Here is a 21,725-nt window from a genome sequence, read left to right as displayed (position 1 = left end):
AATTCTCAGAGCACTGTTCCACTACTCTGGTCAACCATTCTACATAACCTGTGAAGGCGACATCCAACCAGTTCAGTAAACATCTCATTTTAACTTACTTTTTTTATGTTTTTTGTGAAAGTGTCAAAAATAAATTGTTTTACTTCATGCAATGTTTTATTTCTGTCCCGTCTTCAAGTACACCCCAGTACTTGCGCTTGGAGAGAACATGAACTTCGGAAAATACCTTATCTAGCTTAAAACAGCCCATCTTCTCACCGACCATTCCCATTTCAATGAGTTTGTTGTATCCTTCTTCGTTCGTCATGAGTGCGTCAATGTTCTCATAGTAAACCTTCACTTTGGATTTGACTTCGGAGAAGAATTTGTTGTAGTTGTCAAGGACTGCCTTTGCGAACTGAGGGTAAGACCAATGTTCGACAATAGGTTTTAATGTGGTTACTAAGCCACTTTGACCTTGAGTGAATTCGTACTTCAAAACAAAAGGAGAAAACCTTTCAACAAAGTTGTCGACCTTCTCATAATGTTTACTCTTCATCTCTTGAGGTTTCTTAATGGAATATCCCCATGTCGAATTCATAAGCAATTTGAGTGTCATTGCAAGTTTGGGGTTTGAAGCTTTCCTAATATCATAGAGTTGTTGTATGACTTTTCCAACTGTATAGTTCCTTCCTGGGAACTCTCCATCTTCGTTTGGAATTCCAGTCGGGATATATTGGACGAACCTCATGTACGCAGCGTTAAGGTCGACATAGTATATCTTTTCATCTGAGTCGAACTTGTCGCATCCAATCGGACCAGTTCGTGGAAATTCAAGTGAGTCTCTTATCTTCTGAGAAACTTCTCCTGTTATCTCATAAACATCGTCGAAGCAACCTGTTTCATATAAAACCTTCTGACCTAACTCAGATGCTCTCCAATACAATTTGACGTCAATTGGATGTCTCAATGGAAGTTTGTTTATAGCATCTTGAAGTTCTTGCAACCTCTTGGAAGTTCTTCTGGTTCAGGTTGGTATCCGAACAATCCAACTCCTTTTGGAGCTGTGTACTTCTTTTGTACTAGAACTTTGTCTGGAACAACTTTTGGTCTTACCAACAATGAAAAGTTTGTTTTCGTCTTTTGGTACAAAAGTTTCTGTCAGCTTGTCATCTGGAATTGGTTCCAACAAACCTTTCTCGAAAAGAATGTTTACAGCTCTGACAATGTTGCACTTGCCTTTTCCGAACAATGGGTTTGTAAGACTTTCGTTCAACATGAAGTGGTTGTGGACAATTGCAATCTTCAACCATGGTAAATTGAACTCAACAACATAGTCGTCATGTGAAGAACCTTTAGCTGTAGGTATGTTGACTCGGATATTGACATTTGCAACGGTGCAATTTTTGCCAATTGACCTCTGAGAATGTACCTTGTCTTCACACATGACTCAAGATACTTCATCTTCTCATCTGTAACAAGACCAGAGTTCCTGAGACATGTAAGAATGCAAGGTTCTTGACAATTGTTTCAATTGAATTGTAAATTCCATACCTTGTCAAGTCAATGTCAGACTTATTTATGAACGGAAGTATCCAGCATGTTGTCTGACTGCTTGAGGGTTAGGTTGGTACCATTCGAACTTGACACTTGCAATTCCTTCAATTGCATTCACAAATGTCTGAGTCGGAGTCAACCATTTGTTCTCTCTTTGTAGTCTTGAAAGCGTCAAGAAGCATTGCAGCTGTTGTGACATTGCCATGTGCATAGTAAATGTGACCATCCAAATCTGTTATGGTCAATCTGAGATTGTATCCTTTCTTATTTCCGTCTTGTATGGCAGCAAGTACTCCCATGAAGCCTTCTTTGTTCTTTCTTCGTCAAAGTTTACTGTAAAGGTTCGACGGATGTAATTTTACTTCGAACTTCACGATACTTTTCATATGCATATCTTGTTCTTTCCATGGGAGCATGTGCGTCTTCACCTTTTCCTTTTTTCCTTCTCAAAGGATGCAATTGTTCGTCATGTTTCCAGTAGAATCTGGCAAAGCCGTCGTGTCCTTCAACTTGAGGTTCACTAACATCGAAAGGCATGTCCATAAGACGTTCTTCTTCTAACCTCTCTAGTCTGTTTGGATAATTTGCGCGCGCTGTTTCTAAGTCCATTTCGTAGCGAAGACCAGACAATTTGTCATAGACTTTTATGGGTCTTCCCTTCCTATATTTAAATTCTTCGAAACTTTCCAACCATATCTTTCTAACTCTGCTTTTATTCTAGCAGATTTTCTATCCATTCTATATGGGGCATTTTTATAAAATAAAAAAATATTTTTTTCTTTACTTTACATAACCACCTGCTGCCATAAGTCTTTGACGCCAACCCATACCAGCTAATGAAGTTGATTGGTTTAGTTTGGAAACTAAACTTTGGTTTTGGTTTATCTTCAGTTTTTGGTTTCTCTTCTTCTATCGGTTTTTCGTCACTTTTCGGTTCATCTGACCTTACCTCACTTGCAGGTATGGTTGTGTCGTCAACATCTTCGTAAATATCATATGCCATTTGTTTTTGTTTTCCTTTCAACTTTTTGTGTTTGTTGTAAAGTTTAGAATATTTCGACTCTAAGTCAATGAGATGTTCTATAATGAACTGTTGGTCAGTGAAAGTATACCTTCCCATCTGTTGTCTCGAAAGCTCCTTCAGACTTCAATATTTTATTTGTGAGAGTCTGTTTCTTTTTTGAGATACTAAGCCGTTCCATTTCTATGAAAAGTGACTTTTAGTTAGGGTTTGTATTTCCAGACCTGGCACTTTCTATTATTGAATTTTTCTCTCATCTGTAAGTTCTTTGACAGGTTTTGACAATGGTTCTGAACTTTTTGTTTGTGGTGTCAAATCTACCGTTTCAACTTCTTCGGTCATTTCATCTCAGTAAAAAATTTTAGTTTGGTTTGTTTTCAACTGGTTGTTGTTGTTTTTTAAGTCGGTCTAAACTTCCTGAGGTATAGGAAGAACTTGACAAACACGTGGTGTAACTGCTGGAAGTCGACAAATCCACTTGAACCCATTTGTCTCAATGCTGTATTGTTCATTTCATCTCAGTAAAAAATTTTACATTCCCCAAGTTTGAGGTGGTTGCGGTTGGTTATTGTTTACCCACTGTTGTGCATGGTTATATCTCTGTTAAAGAATCTTTCACCTTGGTCCATATAGTGTCCTGCTTGGTTATAGTAGTCATTTGCTTTGTTATAGTAGTTTCCTGCTTGTCTTCCTACATTGTCCATCCATCTTGAACTTTTCCTCTTGTTTCAGGATTTTGAATAAGATTGCTGCATCTCGTGCTACATCCCAACCTTTCTGTACAGTTTGTATAATAGGTTGTGCTTTCTCTTTAAGTATACCTAATGTACTCAAAATCTTCCTTCCAATTCCAAATGCACCTCTAGCTATTGTTCCCACTGCGGGCAAAAATCTAGATGCGACTCCTGCTAATGCGCCAAATAAACCCATTTCTTACAGGGTAAAAATGACGAATCCAAACAAGGACCCCTATGTTTCTAAGGCAACAAAGAAAGCACTCATGATAAAAATCTTTAGTTCAACACCAAATGCTTGGTTTATGGATATCTTGGAAAACATTCCGAGGTATAGAGAAGATGGACCACCATACTGGCTAATATTTGTTGGTCAAAACACAAGATACTGTGAAGCCATACCATTACAGTCCAAAAATATTTTAGATGTGAAAACTGCTTTGACAATATTCGTTGACAAATACCATCCAACAAAACTGACATCTGACTGTGAAAGTTCTTTCAAATCAGACGATATTAAAAACTATCTGCGTTCAAAAAATGTAAACCAATATTTCATTGTCGACCAAAACCATTCTGCTCTTGGTGTCATTGACAGTTGTATAAAAATCTTAAGAGACTTAAACCAACCACAAGGTGGTGAGGTAGATGAAATGTCATATGACGACAAATATAGACACTTCTCCATGGCAAAGATGAGACAAGTTTTAAATATTTACAATAGCCGTAAACAAAAAGGTTTGGGAAACCACTCCCCGAAGAAATGAAAAACAACCCTGACTTAGAGAAAGACTATATATTTAACAATTTAGTCAAAAGAGACAAACAAGAAAGAATGCCGGGCTTCAAACTTCAGAAAGGTGACAAAGTAAAAATAGAAATACCTAAACGCGACCCATATGAAAATACTATTGACTATGACAACAATGGGAACTCGACAGGTACTCGCATTCGTGTTCGTAAAAATAGAAGAAAGTATACAAGAGAACATTATGAAGTTTTAGGCAAACATGGCAAAATGTACAGACTGCAAGCAGAAGATAAAACTACTATTGTCAGACCTCGTTTCAAACTTGTTAAGGTTCAAGGTGGTATACTTTCAAAGACAGTTCCTAACAAATATAAGACAACTCCTGACGAATATGCTAAAGAAGTTGAAAATGACGACTAAGCATTTCTATACCATGCGTAAACTGTCATGTAAGGTGGCATGTAGTCTTTACTCTGTCCCGTTGTTTGCGTATACCCTGAAACGCGATGTGTATGGTTTCCATCTCCCTGAGTGTCACTCCAGTAACAATTTATAGCAAACTTAACGTCGTCTTTAACATCATATCCTTTACCTTTTGTCATTCCTGACCAATCCCAATATCTATGCTTATGCCAACCTGCTTGAGATGTACTTAAATCTATGTAGTGACTGTGTGCAGGTAAATTTTCACCTGAAATCGTTTTACTTCCACCTGTTTCCTTTGAAGAGTTTGCACAATACAAAAACCTGTCGACTATTTGAGTCCAAGTTCCAAAACCAAGTACTACTTCTGGTCTGGTAGAGTTCATTGACGTATAAATAGAGCCTATAGGATATAATGTTTGAAGTATTTCTGTCTTTAATGTTTGAAGCTCTGTTTTGTCTGCTTTTTTATATAACTTTTCTTCAAGTTCATTTACGTCAGAGATGCTATGTCTATGATATTTTTGTGGGTATGTTCCTTCTGTCCATGTGAAAATATACTCTTTTGTTGCATCTACATATCCTTTTATCCATGTCGAGTCTGCTTTTGTATTCCTTAACTCTGTAACACCTTTCTCAAGCTCTTTCAACTGTTGTCCATCTTCCATTAAACCTCTGGTATGACTTGAAACCGTTTGTGCCAACATATCTACAGTTTCTTTGTCGGCTTTAAGGTCTAAACACCCTGAAACCCATCCTGTATCAGCTTTCGTTTTTAAAATCTTCGATGTCCGTTCATTATACCATTCAACCCTTTCTTTAATTTCATTGTCTTTTTCATCCACATATTCCTTATCTGCCTTCTTCACTAACGCACTAGCCACACATTCTAACTCATCGTTAACATATGTTTTATCTGCTTTATTTTCAACGTCATCTTTTGTTGCATATGTTGCATCTGCTCTGTCATGTTCTTCTTGAACTTTTTCAATGACATATTCTTTGTCAGCTTTGTTGTCAATATCTGCCTTCAAAAGAAGTTCATCTATAGGTTTCTCGTTTAAAGTTCCTTTTGTTGGATTTATACAGACAGTATGGTTCTTATTGTCTTGAAACAGAAACTCATCTGTCATTGGGTTTAATGTCAGTTTTAAGTTTCCTTCTTTCAATGACTCAGATATCTTAGAATAGTTTGAAAAGTTTGTTGTGTTCTTATTTAGAGCTTGCACAATGAGTTGTCGGTTGTGTTGTATTTCTCTCATGGAAGCAATATCTTTCGACATTTTTATTCTAGATAAAATATGCTTCCAATAGAAAAAGAAAATTCAAGAGTTGCTACAACTAAACCATTAGATGAACTTTTTACTAATGTCGGTCAAAAGTTTGAGACAGAGACCGTAAAGCATGAAGGCTATCGTTTTGACTACCATTAAGATGGCTAAGAGACCCATCTGTCACAAAAGCTATTGGCTTTCGTAGAATGAAGTTTGTGTCTGTAGAAGATAAAAGTTTTCCATTTATTGTAAGGTTTCATATAGATTATATATCTGAAGGGAAACGAAAAATGTGGGAAGAAATTGAGCTAATACAAGTTGACCTTTCATCTTCTCTACAGACTGCGTTAAAAAATATAGAAGATAAAATAAATTCATGTTATGCAAAATATGCTGATGAATATGCAAATACCGAGAGCACACTTTATGTGAGAATTGTATATGACAAACAAAATTCACAAGTGTCATTTCAAATCTACGAAGACAATCCAAAGAAAGACGAACAAATATATACAGAATTCACTGCAATGTCATGGTATTATTTGCAAAGAATGTTAAATCAGAAAGTCGAACTTCCTTTAGCAAATATTTACAGTCGATATGCAAGAGATGAACCATATTTATTTAAAGATGTTTACGACCCAGCTGCTATTATTGTTCATGCTTCATTTTCTGGCGCCCAAAACTCTTTCTTATGCTTGGCAAATGACTTTTACGAAAAACCTACAAAGTTATACGAACCACCAAGTGGAAGTATTTCAGACTTTCAAGTATGGTTTACTACAGATGGAAGAAAAAGAATAATTCCATTATACCATGCGTTTTACTTAGAACTTAGTTTCATATACAACTACTATCGAACGGTAAAAATATAATTTTTTAATACGGTTGAGGTGTTGGATTTGGTTGCCAACTAGACTGTGGTGCAGGTTCAGGCTGTTGTATAACAGGAGCTTGTTCTTCTGGTTCAGGGTCTTTAGGTATAATACCAACAAATTGACCTACCCTTTTACCAATATTTTGACTCCGTTCCAAATTCCTCTTCCTACGGTTTTTATTCCATTCCATATACCTCTTCCAACATTTCGAAAGAAGTTTCCTATCTTACTGAAGAAACCCATTTACTATATGTAAAAATCTAATGTCCGCCTAGTCTCTTACGTTTCCTGTTGAGTTCCATAGCATTCTTTAACTGGAGCTCATACATTCTGTTTCTCCTCTGGTAGAAAACATATTCTGGGTCAACTCCTGTGTTCGCGTCATCTGCATAAAGTTGTTTATATCCCACCTCAGGGTTTGTATAAAACTCTTTCCATCTCATATTTGCATACCATGGTGGCAAACCTAACGCAGCGTCATTTGACATGGCAGTTTGCATTTGTACATCTGTTGGCACTTGACCATAGTTTGCCATTGCAGTTTGTATTCTAACTTCATTTGGAATATTCTCTGGGTTTGGTTGTCCAGGTTGCTGTGCATTCGCTAAGTTCTGTGCGTCCATTTAATATTAGATAAAAATATCTCTTACGAGTACATATGCTGAACATTTGCAGGCATTGGTTCATCTTCATATTCTCTGTACTTTTCTGCCACGTCAAAGAAATAAATGACACAATGGAAAAAGCCTAAAACAAGTAGTCCTATTTCAAACCACATTTACTTACTAATAAAATTTCTTTGTTATGACACTTTCTCCAGTTTATAGGACCTCTCTCATATTCTATCTTGTCATATCTAAACTCATAGTCATGTATGTCCTCTAACCATCTCATGACACTTTCCAAACCACTTTTATCGGATGTAAAGTAAAAGCATGGATGGTTATGTAAAACGTCTAAAGTTTCTAAAGAGTCTCTCAAAGTCCAGTCTACTTGGTATTGAAAATCCCATGTGTTATAGAACGGCGGGTCCACTATAAAGAAAACATTTTCCTTGTCTTTATATTTTTCATACAAATCTGTCCAATGACATCTCACAAACTCTATACCCTCAATATATTTTTCTATGTCCTCTTTGAAAACATTTGTATAGTTAAGATATAAAACTTTTGACATAAGTGTTTCAATGTCATGAACTCTTATAGAACCACTATATAATAGTCTAGCAGATATACTATCCCAGTCTATATATTCTGCTTTTTTCAAAACCTCTCTCACAATATTTTTGTTATCTAATGGTATACGTTCCATCTTACCTATAGGTATCTTTTCTTTTAACTCTTTCAATATATTGTTTGTGTCTGGTATATGTTTGAGACGGTCCATATAGTTGTCGAAGTCATTGCATATAATCTTTGAGTCAGGAAATACAGTATGGCACAAATGGGATATATAGAAACTTCCACCGAACAAATCTACAAATGTTAGACCATTCGGTAGTTTCTTAAGTTCTCTCAATATAATATCTTTACATCTACTCTTATTTCCAAAGAAGGGTAACGGTGGTTTTGTAAAATTCATTTATATATAATAATAAAAATGTTTTTACCTGAAAAGTGACAGAAAAGTGACAAAACATGAAAACATATATAATTTGTGAAAAGCTCCTGGAAGACCCGTATATAAGAACTTCATTTATACTAAACATCTTCAGGGCTAGAAGGGGCGCAGCCCCTGGAAGCCCCACTTCCTTTTTTTTTTTTTTTTTTTTTTTTTTTTTTTTTTTCTACTAACTGTGAAACAACAGAAATTTTTATATTTGATTAATGAATTTATTCAAATAACATTTTTTATGAAAAAAAATTATATTTAGTAGTCTGTAGGTAATTCTATATGTAAAAGGAGCTAGTCAAAAATGTAATGTTTTGTTGATAAGAGTCGTTATTTTATGACTATGAATGAAAATATATTGAATTTTAAAACTAATGTTTCATTGAATTGGATCACCGCCACTGGAATATATTCAAGGAGCATAGCGATATTATCATGATGTCATGCAATAACTATCAAGCATTAATTATGCGGGTAAAGGTTTCTGAAAAAATTAAAATAGATTGATTTTATTTTCGTTAACTAATTTCGAATATTAATCCAAAGATATGTTTTAAGTTTTCAATGAATCTTGTCAATTTTTGATACACTCAGAATTGTAAATCTCTAATAATTTTACTTAATATTATAATCTAAAAATATTGGCAAAATTGTCAAAAATGTTTACAGATAGAAATTTATGATTGAGAAGATTTAAAATGTTATTTTTGAATGATCAAATTGAAGATTTATCATACATACTGATATCTGCCTTATTAGAGCTTCAAAAAAGCAAAAACCTTAATCATCTGTAAACTAATCAAAAAATTCTCATTTCAACAATACTGCATAAATATAGTTATCTAATAGAAATTTCAGATTATTAATCTTTCAATTGAAATTGGCAAATGATGTCAAAACCATTGCTTGCCAACCGCTAAAACGGTTTTTCATAATGTTCTTCTTCTTATTCGGCATCTTATCTCTCAGCTGGGGCAAGTGCGAAATCTGCAAGCTCGTCGCTGACACAATCTCCCAGTCTCTCGCCCAAGGCATCGATGAATCTCAAATCAAGCAGAAAGTTCAGGAAAAGTGCAAGGTTTTAGCCTTCTTATCTGATATCTGCGAGATGATCGTTGACTCATACTACAGCAAGCTCATGACATTCCTCCGCGGCGGCCAGTCATCAACAGCTGCTTGCAAGGCTATCGGCGCATGCGGCATCAACGCTCAGGAATCCAACGGTCTCAAACGCCGTGTTGTCAATGGCATCGTTGCTCCACACTTCCCACACAAGCTCCGCAAGCTTCACAAGGTCCCACGCCATTTCCATAAGGCTCAGCGCCTTGTTAAGCCAGCTACACGCTATGCCCACCGCTTCTACCCAAAGGTCCATGAGACAAACGGCGCTCCACAGTTCCAGACAGAGACATCCCCAACATGGTCACAGTCCTGGGAAGAGCAAATCTAAATGATCTCTTGAACAATTAAACTTCAATTTCATTTAAAGTATAGTAAATCTTATAAAATTGAGACTCTTCTTACTTTATCTTGGGCTTCGATCTAAAACTAAAAGATTATATCTCAATATCAAGTTTCACTTTTTCATAGGTTTTTTAATTTTAATTTTAGAATAATAACAATCTTTTATATGTATCGAAACAAATATTCGATAACAAAAACGATAACAAAAATTGACATGAAATAAAAAATATTTTCATCCGATGAAATCAATCGAAACGAAACCAATTTAAATAATTAAATCGGAACCGCAAAAAATATTTTTTTCCAACTGTAAATTTTTATCCACGTTCTTTTTCATGAGAGTTTTTCAATATAAAAATGAATGATTCTTGATAGAAAATATATTGGTAGTGACGTTTATGCGTCACTTGACTTCAAAATATATCAACTTGTCTTTGAACACAACTTTACAACTGAAAATTGTTTCAAAAATGATGAAGAAGCAAAAAACATAAACATTCCAAATAAATTTTCAATATTATATGACTTAAACAGTACAAAATACTTATTTAAAGACAACTTTCGTTACTATATTATTGAGTATCCTGAATTAAAAATTTTTAATGCCTGGAAACAGACAATATCACCAACTGAAGAAATAGAACGATCAGGTCTATCTACCGCAACAGGGTTTACCCAACTAATAACTGAAGCACCTCAAGATGGATGGGGAGGCCTTGTTAAAACTACATACCCAGATCATGGAACAGGTACTTCCGGTTCCTATCTTGATGGGATACCAAGAGATTCTAATTGGTGGTTTTGCATCGGTCTGCTATGCAAGTCTCCTTCTAAATTTTTGAATCATGGAATACCTGGATCTAGTTCTGTCATAAAAAGAGTTAGTCTTTGGAGCGCAATAAGAGATTCTCAAATTTATTTTAAATTTGACAAATATTCATGTATTTGTCCAATATATCATTCATTAGCGTTTGATTTCACGACGATAATATTTATTTGCTCTTAAGGTTGTTTCATATTAAGTTCTGTCAAAATGTAAGCTATTGAATTTTTTGAGAGGGAAATAATCATCGAGGAAGTAAAAAGTGACGCTTTAGGAAATATTATTAGAAATATGATAATAAATATATTTGGAAAAAATATGTTTTTTTCAAAAATTGAAATGTTCATAGAATATTTTGAAATATGTAGGGAATTGAATTCGGTAATATATGATAAACAGGATTTTTAAATTTCAAGGAAAAATAGCTTTTGTGAATACTTTTGAGAACTCTTCTCAAAGATCATGATTCAAATATATTAAGGAGCCAAAATATTAGAGATGAGTTCACAATCAAAATTTTCTCACTTTTCTTCCAAATTGACATCCTTACTCACCACTTTCAAGTTTTTCATACATATATCTTACCCATTCATTTGGAATACGAGGTCTCGAGTTTTCGTTCATTTTTTTTACTTTACAAAACTGTTTATTTTTCAGAATTTTTAAATTTGAAAAAATCCATTCTATATCTGATAAATAATATATTATTTTTCAATCAAAATATTTTGATTATCATCTCAAAAGTGTTCTCAAAACCTAGTTTTTCTTATTTTGGATAATCTTAATATTTATATTATTATAAACTAATTGAACACCATATGTTTTTGTATACTTTTACAAAAAAATTGATAGATTTGTGATACTTCCCCCGACGATAGAATTGAATAGCTTACATTTTGACAGAACTTAATATGGAACAAGGTAAACATTTAAATTCATATTTTAATTTTTTTTATAATTTCAAGCAAAAGCAAATATTTATTGATTAAAAATAGTGTCTAACCATACAAGAATGATAATAATGAACAAAGATATAATGCCAATAGTTCTAACAACTTCTTCTGTGTTATCAAATAAGAATTGGAAGATATTTGAGAACTTTGGAGTGTAAGGAGTTGAATCCAATACCTCCAACTCAGAATCCGCATCATCTGATAGTTCAATTTGGCGTAATTGAACTGTATGATAGAGATTTTCTGGAGTATCTAAAATTTGCATCGTAACATTAACAAATCTGTAATAAAATGCTGTCTTATAGCCATATTTCTTGAAGAGAAGGGAATATATAACTGTCTTTCCACTTTCTCCGGCAGAAATATTTAATTCTGGCATTTCTATCGCAGCGTACTTAGAAACGCCACTTGCAGGGAAGGAGGCGTATGTAGGGAATATATTTGTGTAAAGGAATATATCTGATGAATGAAGAGAATTAGATGTGTTGTAATAAGCTGTATTTATACCTCCAAACTTAACGTTATAGCCGTTAAACTTGAAATACTTGTAAATGGGTGTTTCTAAGTCTAATCGTGTTGCAGATGATAAGTAAAGACCTGATATATAACCAGATCCTTTTGTTGCAACTTCTTCTGCATCTGCTTGAGAAGTATACACGAAATCAACTGTGGCAGTGGATGTTGTAGCAGAACCAGTAATTCCAGTGCTTCCAATCGTTAAGAAAACGCCAGCAACTGATGAACAATCTTGAAGTCCAGTATATGCGCAAAATTGGTTTGAAAGGACATTTCCGAAATTCATAAGAGGTCCATTTGCAATTTCAGACTCTAATAAGACACATGTAGTGTTATAATCTGTATTTTCGCGTACTAAAATGAAAGAATTGCATGATAAAGAGCCTACTCCGAATGGAGAGTAAAGGAGATTTGATGTTGACTCGTTTTTATATGGTGGGTAGTCTGAATTGTCTGAAATTGAACTAGAATTTGGTAATTCAACTGTTGGAAGAAACTGAGCGAATGAATCAGTGCCAAGATCTTCTGGAGAGTAGTTTTCTATTTTGTTTCTTGAATCTAATGGTACGTCGACATAATAACATGTAATTTCATCATTTAATATAAAAGTATCAATTTTATGTGACTTCGCAATACGATTATTAGAGTCACAAACTATTTTCTTTAATGGGTTCTTACTTTCTGGAATGCAGAATTGCTCTTTGAACTTATCAATTGAAGCTGAATCGCAATCTCGATCACAACAGCAATAAAGATCGCATTTATCTGTTACATCACAGTCACAAACACTTTCTGCATATGTTGTGTTTGATGCTGTGAGGCCAAACGCGAGAAATAAAGGAAAGGTACCAAGCATTCTGTTGTAAACTTTTCAAATTTACAACGATAAAACTCGTTTATAAATTCTTCCTCCTGATTTATGCATTGATTTTATATATTTTCATCTAAAATCAGCTATAAAACTGGTACTGTTTGAGGATATTTTGGTATTTCTCATTGATTCATTCTATTATTCATATTTTGCACAATATTTTACATAATTTATTCCTTATAAATGAGTTTTACCAAAGTAAACTACTACAGACTTAATCCATTACACAATACACTTTCTTTTATACTATCCATTCCTATCATATTTCTCTTATATAATTTTTTTTATACTTTAATTTCCATCTCATTTTTAATTTATGATACCAAAAGAATACGTTTAACAACATTTTTGTTCTGAAGTTCTAATTATAGAATTACCAATGAATATCTAGTATTTTTTATTGCATTATTTTGAACTGATATTTTTACAAATAACTCTATTCAAATTCCTTAATGACTGCATGAAAAAATATGAAAAGTTCATTGAAATAGTCTATTGACCTTAATTAGAAATTCAACCTTTAGAATGTTCACTTTAATTCTTGGATTTCTAACTGAGAGGTCATTTAATCGATGACAATAGACATATGCATTACTCATGCAAGTATATTACATTTATTTTGGAAATGAATCTGAATTCCTTTGAGAAACCGGAAGTAAGATGTGAATTTTTTTCTTCAATAGATTATAACCATTGTAAATCCACAATGAAAAGATCGTCAAGAGAGATCATCATATTTCGGTTTTATATTTTGGCAGATGAATTTGAATTTCAATTTTCTCAAGCTTTTCGACCTTAAACCTGATCCAACTCAAGTTGCAAAAGATGAAAAATCATCAAGTTCGTCAAAATTCAGCTTTTTTAATCCATTAAGTTTAGATAATGACAACATTGATTCAGAATTACACAACAGTAAAATTTACGATAAAGAAGGACCGAGTGTTGACTCCATTACCACAAAAGGTTTACCATCAATCGATTCTTTTGCATCTGGAAGTCAAAGAGATGATTCTTTGAAAACAAATCAAAAACAAAGAAGATTTAGAGGCAATTCGCAAGAGCCAAAAGGTAAATCTGGTAGTTCTATCACAGTTGGTCCTAATGTTCCATTGAAAGCCGTTCTTCCAACAAAAGCCGCAATGAAACTCTTTCAAAATGGCAATAGCACCATTATTACATACTTGTGTCTTCGTATTGATGATCTTATACAAGCTTGTTTCAACAAAGATGACAGAGATATGGCAGATAATGCTTATTCAATTTTATTAACCTTCGATCATAAGATTACACATCATTTCATTCGTGCAGATCGGTTCCAACAACTTGGATCAGACTTAACAATACCAGAAGACCCAGATATGTTCATGATGGGAAGATTTACTTCAATTATTTCAGGAATTCTTGATATTATGCCAGATATACTCATTGACCAATGTGGATTTTTATGCAGGCTTATTCATCACATATATTTACCAGAAATTTCGTTGTTATTAAACAAAATTTGCAAGAATGACGAAAGCCTTGAAAATCTACAGAAGTACATACTGAAACTCGGTTTCCACGAGATAGTTCATAGAGAATTGATCAATTATAGACACACAGACTTCGAATTTGAATATCAATATTATCAAAGTAAAGAAGTACAAAGAACTGCCGCTTTATATAGATTAATGGCAAGCTGTTTATCATCAAAAATCCTTTCAAAGAGTTTTATGTCGATTGATTTCATTTCTATTTGCGAAATCGAATACGACATCACAGACAGGATCATAGATGATCAGAAATGGCTTGCAATACTCGCATTCTTCACTCCTCAGTTCTCTTCTCAGCTTCTGAATTTTGTATATTCAGCTGTGATGCAGTTAAGAGCTGCAAAGACCAAGTTCTATCATTGCCATTACTATGCGCTTAAATTCCTCTCGTTTATGATCAAATATTCCTCGGAAACAGAAGAATTGTTGATGGCAACAGATTTTATTCCACAACTGCTTAGATTGTTGTTTACTTTTAACGAGTCAAGCTTCTTCCAAGAGGTTTTTAGGAAGTTCATCGCTGCAACATTTTCAAAAAAGAAAATTGTTGTTAATATCGTACAAATGATAATTCCAGCCCTAATGGGTATGTTATCTGATGATTACAATATCGGAATCAAAGGAACTTTGTGCGAAATCTTTGGAGCAATTGAAATGGAAAGGAAATATAACAATGTTCTTGACCAGGAGCTTAATAATGTTCAAAACTATAAAGATTTCTATGATTCAAGGGTAGTTCTTAGAAGTTACCTTATCAGTTCTTCTTATGGAGAAAGTTATCGAGGACAACTTGAAAATCTCGAAAAATACTAATTGATTTATATGTAATAAGATATATTTTGTTTATAAATATGATTGTTTATCTTTCAATGACATTTCTTCTTCAGATCTTGTCACTTTTTTATTTTTCTCCGATTTTGCAATGGATTCTAAGATATTAGAGCTTGTCAAATGCATTGCAAAATATATGATCAACTCTAATGAAGCGAATGGAGAGTTTTCATTCACTAAAATTTACAATTTCGCAGAAAAAAATTCTCCTGATAATATTAAAGTGACAATATCAGACGTTTTTAATGCTCTTTGCTTACCATATGAGAGTACATTACTATTCGAACTAACAAAATCAGATATTGATGACTTTTACTTCAAATTAAAGTTATCTGCTCAAGATACAATGAATTTAATTGACAGTATCGAGCCTGTTGTGCAGCAACAACCACAGCAAGTTAATTATCCAACTTCACCGATTGCAATACCAAAATTTACAGATTTAATGCTAGATATGGAAAATATTACCCGCAAAAAGCAAATATTACTTAGCAAAAACGAAATGCTCGCTAAAGAATACAATGAAGCGCATGTTCAACATTTATCCTTATCAAACCCAACAACAATGAAGCAGCAGATTAAGAATTGTCAAGAATTGATCAATAGACTTACACCAAATGCAGATGGACAGAATTTTCCAAATTGAAAAATTTTTAATTTTATTTTCATTTAATATTCGTATTTTCGTACATAATTATGATAATATCAATCATATTTTGATGTTATTTTTAGTGATTTCGGATTTTTCGTTAATTTTTTTTTATTTTTAGTACTCTTGCGATAAAGTCGCAATTGATCCCTAATATATCAATTATGTATATTTGAAACAACCCTAGTTTTAGCTTTATTTGCCTTATTTGATTTCAAAATTTATTATCACATCAAAACATTGTTATCTTTCGTTTATAAACACATATAATTGGTTGGACCATAATCCAAATTGCTTTTTATAAAAATTATTTTTAACATTTGATTTGAGTTTTTAAAATTACTTATATTAAAGCATAGTCAAATTGACACTCTCAACAACTTTATACATCGAATCGAATTTTATTCTGGGACCTTTTTGATTTTCAAAAAATTTTATATAATGCATGAATTTAATATGTATTATCAAGTATGTAATGATTGGTACATCAATGTCATCTAATAAATTGATTTTAATTTCTTCTTTTGGCTTGAGATCAACAAGCATTTGTCCTATTTAATAAAATACATGGGAAATTCATATTGTAATTCATAATGATGAAGAGAATACAGTTTATTTTATATGATATTTTTACCTTTTCAATTTTTTAAATTCAAAACAAGATTTATTAAGGGTGCACCCGTATGTACGTTTATTTGAGAGGAGGAGGATTATATTTTTGAAAGGGTGAAACATTATGAATATGTTAATTATATAATAATATGTATTATTATAAAAAAGAAAAAATAAAGCACGTGAAAATTTTTCTTTCTTGATTTTTTACAAAATCTACTTAGAATTATGCAAAATATGACTAAATAATTATAAATTTCAAGTTAAATTTTAATTTTGATAAATAATTTAAATTTCAAAATATCAAGTTCAGTTCGACTATGTATGTAGTAATTCCTCAATAAAGTGCCAAAACCCTATTAAAATATATGAACATTTTCAACATTTTAATGTTTTTATTTAAAAATTTGTTGGAATATGAGCTTCAAACAATTATTATGTAAATAAAAATAATTAAATATATGTATTTATTCGTATTACAACCGTAGTAAGTCGATTCTTCCTTTCTTCTACTGAGGTTTGAATTTGATTTCGAATTGTAAAGAGATTCAAAGGGAAAATACTAGCGGATAAAAACTACCTCCATGAAAGGGTCATAATGGAGTCAAGTTGTATTTTTTGATATTTTTTGCTTTTCGAGCCTAAATAGGTAGCTAGGGTTGTTAAAAATATCAAAAATTAGCGTTTTGAAGACACCATGGTGTCTTATAATTTTCCCTTCCTTATTGGCGTGTAGAAATAAATGCGCCAATAGATTGAAGAAGAAGAATTGTTTTTCTCTTAATGAACTTTAATCCTTTTGATATAAGAATATTAAAAACATTAATATAATTTCGATTTCGGAAATTAAATTTCCAAATTTTTTGTCGATTTCGGAAATAACAGGATTCCGCATCCAACACGCAACAACAAAACACAAAACACACTTTTTGGTTCTTTCATCGTTTTAATCGTAATTTATGTAATACATGATTTGGATAAATTTTACAAAAATAGAACCTATATTATATTCCTTTCAAAGATTCTTGCAAATCATCAAAAATAATTGTATTTTAAAAAACGATCAAATTATCCTTTCATTATTTTAAACTTAAATTAGTTTTTATGATTGACTAAAGCAATCATATTTATTCATCATTAAATAAACAAAAACATAATATTTGAGAGTTATTTCAAAAAAAAACACATTGAATTTATTAATTTGTCTCAATTTCAGTATTATAAATTTTTATAGTTTCAATATTTTGAAATACACTTTTTAATATTTCAATATTTATGATATTTCAATGTATTAAGGGGTCTCAAATTGAGCTTCTCAAATATAAGTTGGCCTATTCAAATAATAAAATTAAATAATATTTAAAATAATAAATAAAAGTGATTGAGGTCATAACAAAACGGCTGTTTCAGTCATTAATTCTTAAAAATAAAAAGAGTAAAAACTAAATAAAATGGGTAAAATTCAATAGTGTCTGTGCTATCGTTCAATTTGAAGGTGTCTTTTGAAACCGCAAGACACATTGAATTTTTGAATAGTGTATTATGGTTTGACAGACACCAATGAAAAAAAATAAAATGATATTTATTTTAAATATATAAGATCCTTATATAAAATATAAATATTTTATCGTTTTATTTTCTTGTTTTAGAAATGTTTTTTATTGAAAAATCAATAAAACTAACTCCAAAATAAAATTTTTGATTTAAAGACACTATGATGACACCAGGCAAATCTTCTAAGACACCTATCGTCGGGAATCTAACAACCCTATAGGTAGCCAAGATAATGCCTAAAAATAAGGTTCTAAATTCTGAAGTTTACATGATCCTCCCGGGCGCACCCTTCATGCATGTTTATTTAATTCATTATAAGATTCGCTACAATTTTATGCAATATCTTTTTTATTTTCAGAAATCGCGAATTTTTTAAAATGAATAAGTTAACCGCCAATATTAATAAAATTTCCTTTTTATATAATTCAATCGTAATTGAAAAGCGTTTACTTTTTGAATGAAATATTTGTCAATTTTAGATTATTGATGCTATCTTTCTTTGCGTTCTTCTCTAGCGCGGAAACATTAAAGGTAGGTCATCATTCATTTTCTTTTGATCCAGATACTGTATACACATATCCAGCGGGTGACTACCGTTATACAATAATTTACAACATACAAGGATCACCTATAATTTTAGCTGATCAGACATCAAATGATAATTTAACTGTTGTTTCAAAGCTATCATATGACTATTATTTGTACAAATATTTAAAGAATATGACAGCGGTTGTATATGTAAATTTTAATCAAATTAATCTTGAGGAAACATATCAAGAAGTTGAAAAAGGAAAAGTATTTATATGTCTTTCTTATGGTTCAATGAAAGCATCATTTCTTAAGACCGGTGATGGCGTATATGCAACAACAGGTCAAGATCTAACCATTTTTCAATATCAAGTTGAAAATAACAAAGTAATGGATTTTCCAGGCGTTTCATGTTTTGCCATCATAAATAATGGAGATGGGGCAAAAGCAACACTCTACAGTTATTCCTTTACAAACTATACCTTAGATCATCTAAGTCCAGCAAATCAATCAGCTCTAAAAAATGTTACTAAGGTATCATATACCCCCACTTCAAAGTTTGTATGCTGTCCCGGATACTATTCGCAAGATGTTGGTAATTTAAATCCGACGAGTAACTTGCAAAATGTATCATTAGAAAATAACCGTAATATTGTATTTCCGAAAACATTAAATGCTTTAATAATCAAAGTAAGTGGAAAAGACGCAATAACATTCAAGGGAGGCGAAACTACAAAAGCATTCTTCTTAAGTGATAAACCAATTTCCATGGACTTCAAGGTGAAGGCAAATGGATATAATATAACTTATAAGTTTAATAGAGGTGCTGATGAATCAGGCGACCAGGATGTACCAACCGATTTTATGTACACCGCTACGGATAATTGCATATTGGTTTCAATTAAAACCGAAAGTGGTACAGTTGAAACTGCAAATGACCCAACCGGGCTCATATCATTCAATGAAGAAAATGTTACTGGCAAAGGATTTTCTGCTACAGACGTGCCACCCAGCGCTCCATTTAAAAAAGTTACGAAAAATTTTACGTTTTTAAGCCAAGGATGCCAGCAAATTGAGAATACCCAATTGCTTTATGATCTTTCTCACTTTGCGGTTTTATATGAGAATGAGACCAATGAATATAAATTTAATCTGACGGGTAATGTATCATCAGGATATGTATGCGTTTCAAAAGTCATTAAAGAAAAGCTTCTCGTTGTGCAAGGAAATCAAAAACAACAATTCATCAAACGTACTGATAACACGTCACAAATGGGCGTGATTTTTATCTCAAATACAGGATGTGAAGTTGAATTTTATGATGGAACATTAAACAGAGCAGGCCCAGTTGGAATAGTTTCCTATGCAGCAGATGATAACACATTTTCAACAGCTCAATCATCAGGTGCTGGCATTTATAAGATGCAAAATATCAAATTCCTTGAAATCGACTATGACGGCAAACAAATTGGTGATATTCCAATTGGAATTATAAATGCAAATGGAACATCGCCACAACCAACACCAAATCCAGGAACTAGCTTACAAGCAATTCAAAATTTCTTTTATCTTCGATATGGCGACAATAACATTACAAACTCAGGAAACTTTATACATTATTTTCCAGAATTGACAGACATTCGTGATTCATATGCAATTGTTTTTTCTAATGAGGTTCAGATTGCAAATAAGAATGTTGACTTTAAGGCCAAATTTACTAAACTGGATACTAATCTAAAAGAGTTTACTCTGACATTAGTTACCATATCAGGTGTCAAAGATGTTGCATTTTTGCAAAATAAGAAAGATTCTCTATTTGTTATTAATTCAACAACTGTTCAACCAGGAAAGTATGGCTGCATTTTTGCATCTGATGTGAATTACTCCTATGATTTAAGTATTGGAAGTGGCACAAAACTTTCTGTTTATAAATTTGATGGCACCGTTGAGGGCGAATATAGTGAACCACAATTATTCCAATCAAGGAAAGTATTAGCTGTTGTATTCAATGTCTCTGAAGATAGTAAACCAAGCACCATTGGAATTTATTCTAAAGAGGCATCTAATGGAAAGTCGTACACCAGTTCTATTTCTAATTCAAAATTCCTTAGTGACTTGCAAGGTCAATGGAGTGTGACTACAAAAGACTTTCCAAAACAATTATCTACAGGATCATATTTCTTTGAATTAAGCTCTGAACAAAGATTCATAGTGTCTGCTCAAAGTGATGTTTTCTTTGTTCCACGAGACATCAAAATGTCGCATTCATGCACATTAGTTTATAGTAAAGAAAATTCTGAAAGGGAACTTGGTTACGAGATCTTTTCACAGAAAATTTATGGAGTTCATTTTAAGGAATCAAGTAATTTCATACTTAAATCTGAAACTGCAATAACAATTTATATTTATAAATCATCAAATAGCAATGCAAATATAGTTTTCAATGCAGGTCAAACCCCAGAGATAACAGCACCAGAGGATAAGAACGCACCATTTAATGCTTATTATGCATTCACAAATCACTCATATATTGTAGCTAACATTGAGGGTTCCGGAAAATCACCAATGAATATGGATGGAAAGACAGCAATCCCTGTTTCGAGTTCACCAATAGCTTTCCAATTCCAATCTGGAGAATCATTCCAAAAGATCAAGGCCAGTCTCAAGACAGAAAATAATTTCCAAGAAGATAAGTTTGAAATCAAGAGTGGAGGAGCAAATAACTTTACTGATTATGAATCAAAGAGAAATGATGCCAAAATCAAGATAGGAGGCAGCCCAATTTCCGGAGGAATTATAGCACTTATTGTCATCCTTATTATTATATTCATTGCTATAGATATCGGTATCGTATTCCTTGTTATTTGGTGCAAGGCACACGAAGAACATCCTGAATTCAAGATCGAAGAAGAGGACTTCATTGAAGAAGATGGCGATTATGTTGAAGGAGAAGAAGCTCCAGAAGGAGGAGCAGAAGGAGAAGAGGCTCAAAAATTAGCTGCAGAACAAGATGAAGCCCCAGAACCTTAAAAAAATTTACAATTTCAAACATTTTATTAAGTTTATAATATTTTATTAAACAGACATTATCATTACTTATTTTATATTAGAATATTGCTCCTCTTATATATTGCAAATTATTAGAATATTAATTATGATTAATT

The 21,725-nt window shown here is 32.6% G+C and overlaps 9 protein-coding genes and 2 pseudogenes across 11 annotated transcripts, besides 7 other annotated features; 5 read left to right on the top strand and 6 right to left on the bottom strand.

Moving 5' to 3' along the window:
• Window positions 1-8,398: part of a mobile genetic element that runs on past the window's edge.
• Window positions 140-991, bottom strand: TVAGG3_0061470 (uncharacterized protein; the record flags this gene model as incomplete). The annotated part of the gene is made up of 1 exon (XM_051221402.1): window positions 140-991. A coding segment is annotated over one exon (852 nt), but the record flags the coding sequence as incomplete, so codon positions are not given.
• Window positions 1,204-2,273, bottom strand: TVAGG3_0061460 (annotated as a pseudogene). Its single transcript has one exon. A coding segment is annotated over exon 1 (1,070 nt).
• Window positions 2,317-2,539, bottom strand: TVAGG3_0061450 (uncharacterized protein; the record flags this gene model as incomplete). The annotated part of the gene is made up of 1 exon (XM_051221401.1): window positions 2,317-2,539. A coding segment is annotated over one exon (223 nt), but the record flags the coding sequence as incomplete, so codon positions are not given.
• On the top strand, window positions 6,291-6,614 carry TVAGG3_0061440 (uncharacterized protein; the record flags this gene model as incomplete). The annotated part of the gene is made up of 1 exon (XM_051221400.1): window positions 6,291-6,614. One exon carries the CDS (start codon window positions 6,291-6,293, stop codon window positions 6,612-6,614), a length of 324 nt encoding a protein of 107 aa, XP_051106386.1.
• On the bottom strand, window positions 6,619-6,860 carry TVAGG3_0061430 (annotated as a pseudogene). The gene has a single exon. A coding segment is annotated over exon 1 (242 nt).
• Window positions 6,878-7,240, bottom strand: TVAGG3_0061420 (uncharacterized protein; the record flags this gene model as incomplete). The annotated part of the gene is made up of 1 exon (XM_001579343.2): window positions 6,878-7,240. The coding sequence occupies one exon, from the start codon at window positions 7,238-7,240 to the stop codon at window positions 6,878-6,880; it is 363 nt and encodes a 120-aa protein (XP_001579393.2).
• Window positions 8,300-8,398: a terminal%2Cinverted (terminal inverted repeat of Maverick-3 transposon ID:TVAGG3_0061410).
• Window positions 8,399-9,153: 755 nt separating this feature from the next.
• TVAGG3_0061400 (saposin B type domain family) lies at window positions 9,154-9,791 on the top strand (the record flags this gene model as incomplete). Its single annotated transcript, XM_001321004.2, has 1 exon — window positions 9,163-9,678. The coding sequence occupies one exon, from the start codon at window positions 9,163-9,165 to the stop codon at window positions 9,676-9,678; it is 516 nt and encodes a 171-aa protein (XP_001321039.2).
• A 909-nt stretch (window positions 9,792-10,700) lies between these two features.
• Window positions 10,701-10,742: a mobile genetic element.
• Window positions 10,701-10,742: a terminal%2Cinverted (terminal inverted repeat of ISTv3 transposon ID:TVAGG3_0061390).
• Window positions 10,743-11,393: 651 nt separating this feature from the next.
• Window positions 11,394-11,435: a mobile genetic element.
• Window positions 11,394-11,435: a terminal%2Cinverted (terminal inverted repeat of ISTv3 transposon ID:TVAGG3_0061380).
• A 27-nt stretch (window positions 11,436-11,462) lies between these two features.
• Window positions 11,463-12,840, bottom strand: TVAGG3_0061370 (protein of unknown function, DUF1619 family; the record flags this gene model as incomplete). The annotated part of the gene is made up of 1 exon (XM_001321003.2): window positions 11,494-12,840. The coding sequence occupies one exon, from the start codon at window positions 12,838-12,840 to the stop codon at window positions 11,494-11,496; it is 1,347 nt and encodes a 448-aa protein (XP_001321038.1).
• Window positions 12,841-13,613: 773 nt separating this feature from the next.
• On the top strand, window positions 13,614-15,241 carry TVAGG3_0061360 (uncharacterized protein; the record flags this gene model as incomplete). Its single annotated transcript, XM_001321002.1, has 1 exon — window positions 13,614-15,200. One exon carries the CDS (start codon window positions 13,614-13,616, stop codon window positions 15,198-15,200), a length of 1,587 nt encoding a protein of 528 aa, XP_001321037.1.
• Window positions 15,242-15,309: 68 nt separating this feature from the next.
• On the top strand, window positions 15,310-16,427 carry TVAGG3_0061350 (uncharacterized protein; the record flags this gene model as incomplete). The annotated part of the gene is made up of 1 exon (XM_001321001.1): window positions 15,310-15,864. The coding sequence occupies one exon, from the start codon at window positions 15,310-15,312 to the stop codon at window positions 15,862-15,864; it is 555 nt and encodes a 184-aa protein (XP_001321036.1).
• Window positions 16,428-16,538: 111 nt separating this feature from the next.
• Window positions 16,539-17,133: a mobile genetic element.
• A 1,370-nt stretch (window positions 17,134-18,503) lies between these two features.
• TVAGG3_0061330 (uncharacterized protein) lies at window positions 18,504-21,661 on the top strand (the record flags this gene model as incomplete). The annotated part of the gene is made up of 1 exon (XM_001321000.2): window positions 18,520-21,591. The coding sequence occupies one exon, from the start codon at window positions 18,520-18,522 to the stop codon at window positions 21,589-21,591; it is 3,072 nt and encodes a 1,023-aa protein (XP_001321035.1).
• Between the last annotated feature and the right edge of the window lie 64 nt (window positions 21,662-21,725).

The sequence above is a fragment of the Trichomonas vaginalis genome, chromosome IV, assembly GCF_026262505.1.
Source record: "Trichomonas vaginalis G3 chromosome IV, whole genome shotgun sequence".
NCBI classification, from domain to species: Eukaryota; Parabasalia; order Trichomonadida; family Trichomonadidae; genus Trichomonas; species Trichomonas vaginalis.
The sequence above is the reverse complement of the archived record's forward strand: the minus strand, read 5'-3'. Positions and strand labels throughout refer to the sequence as shown.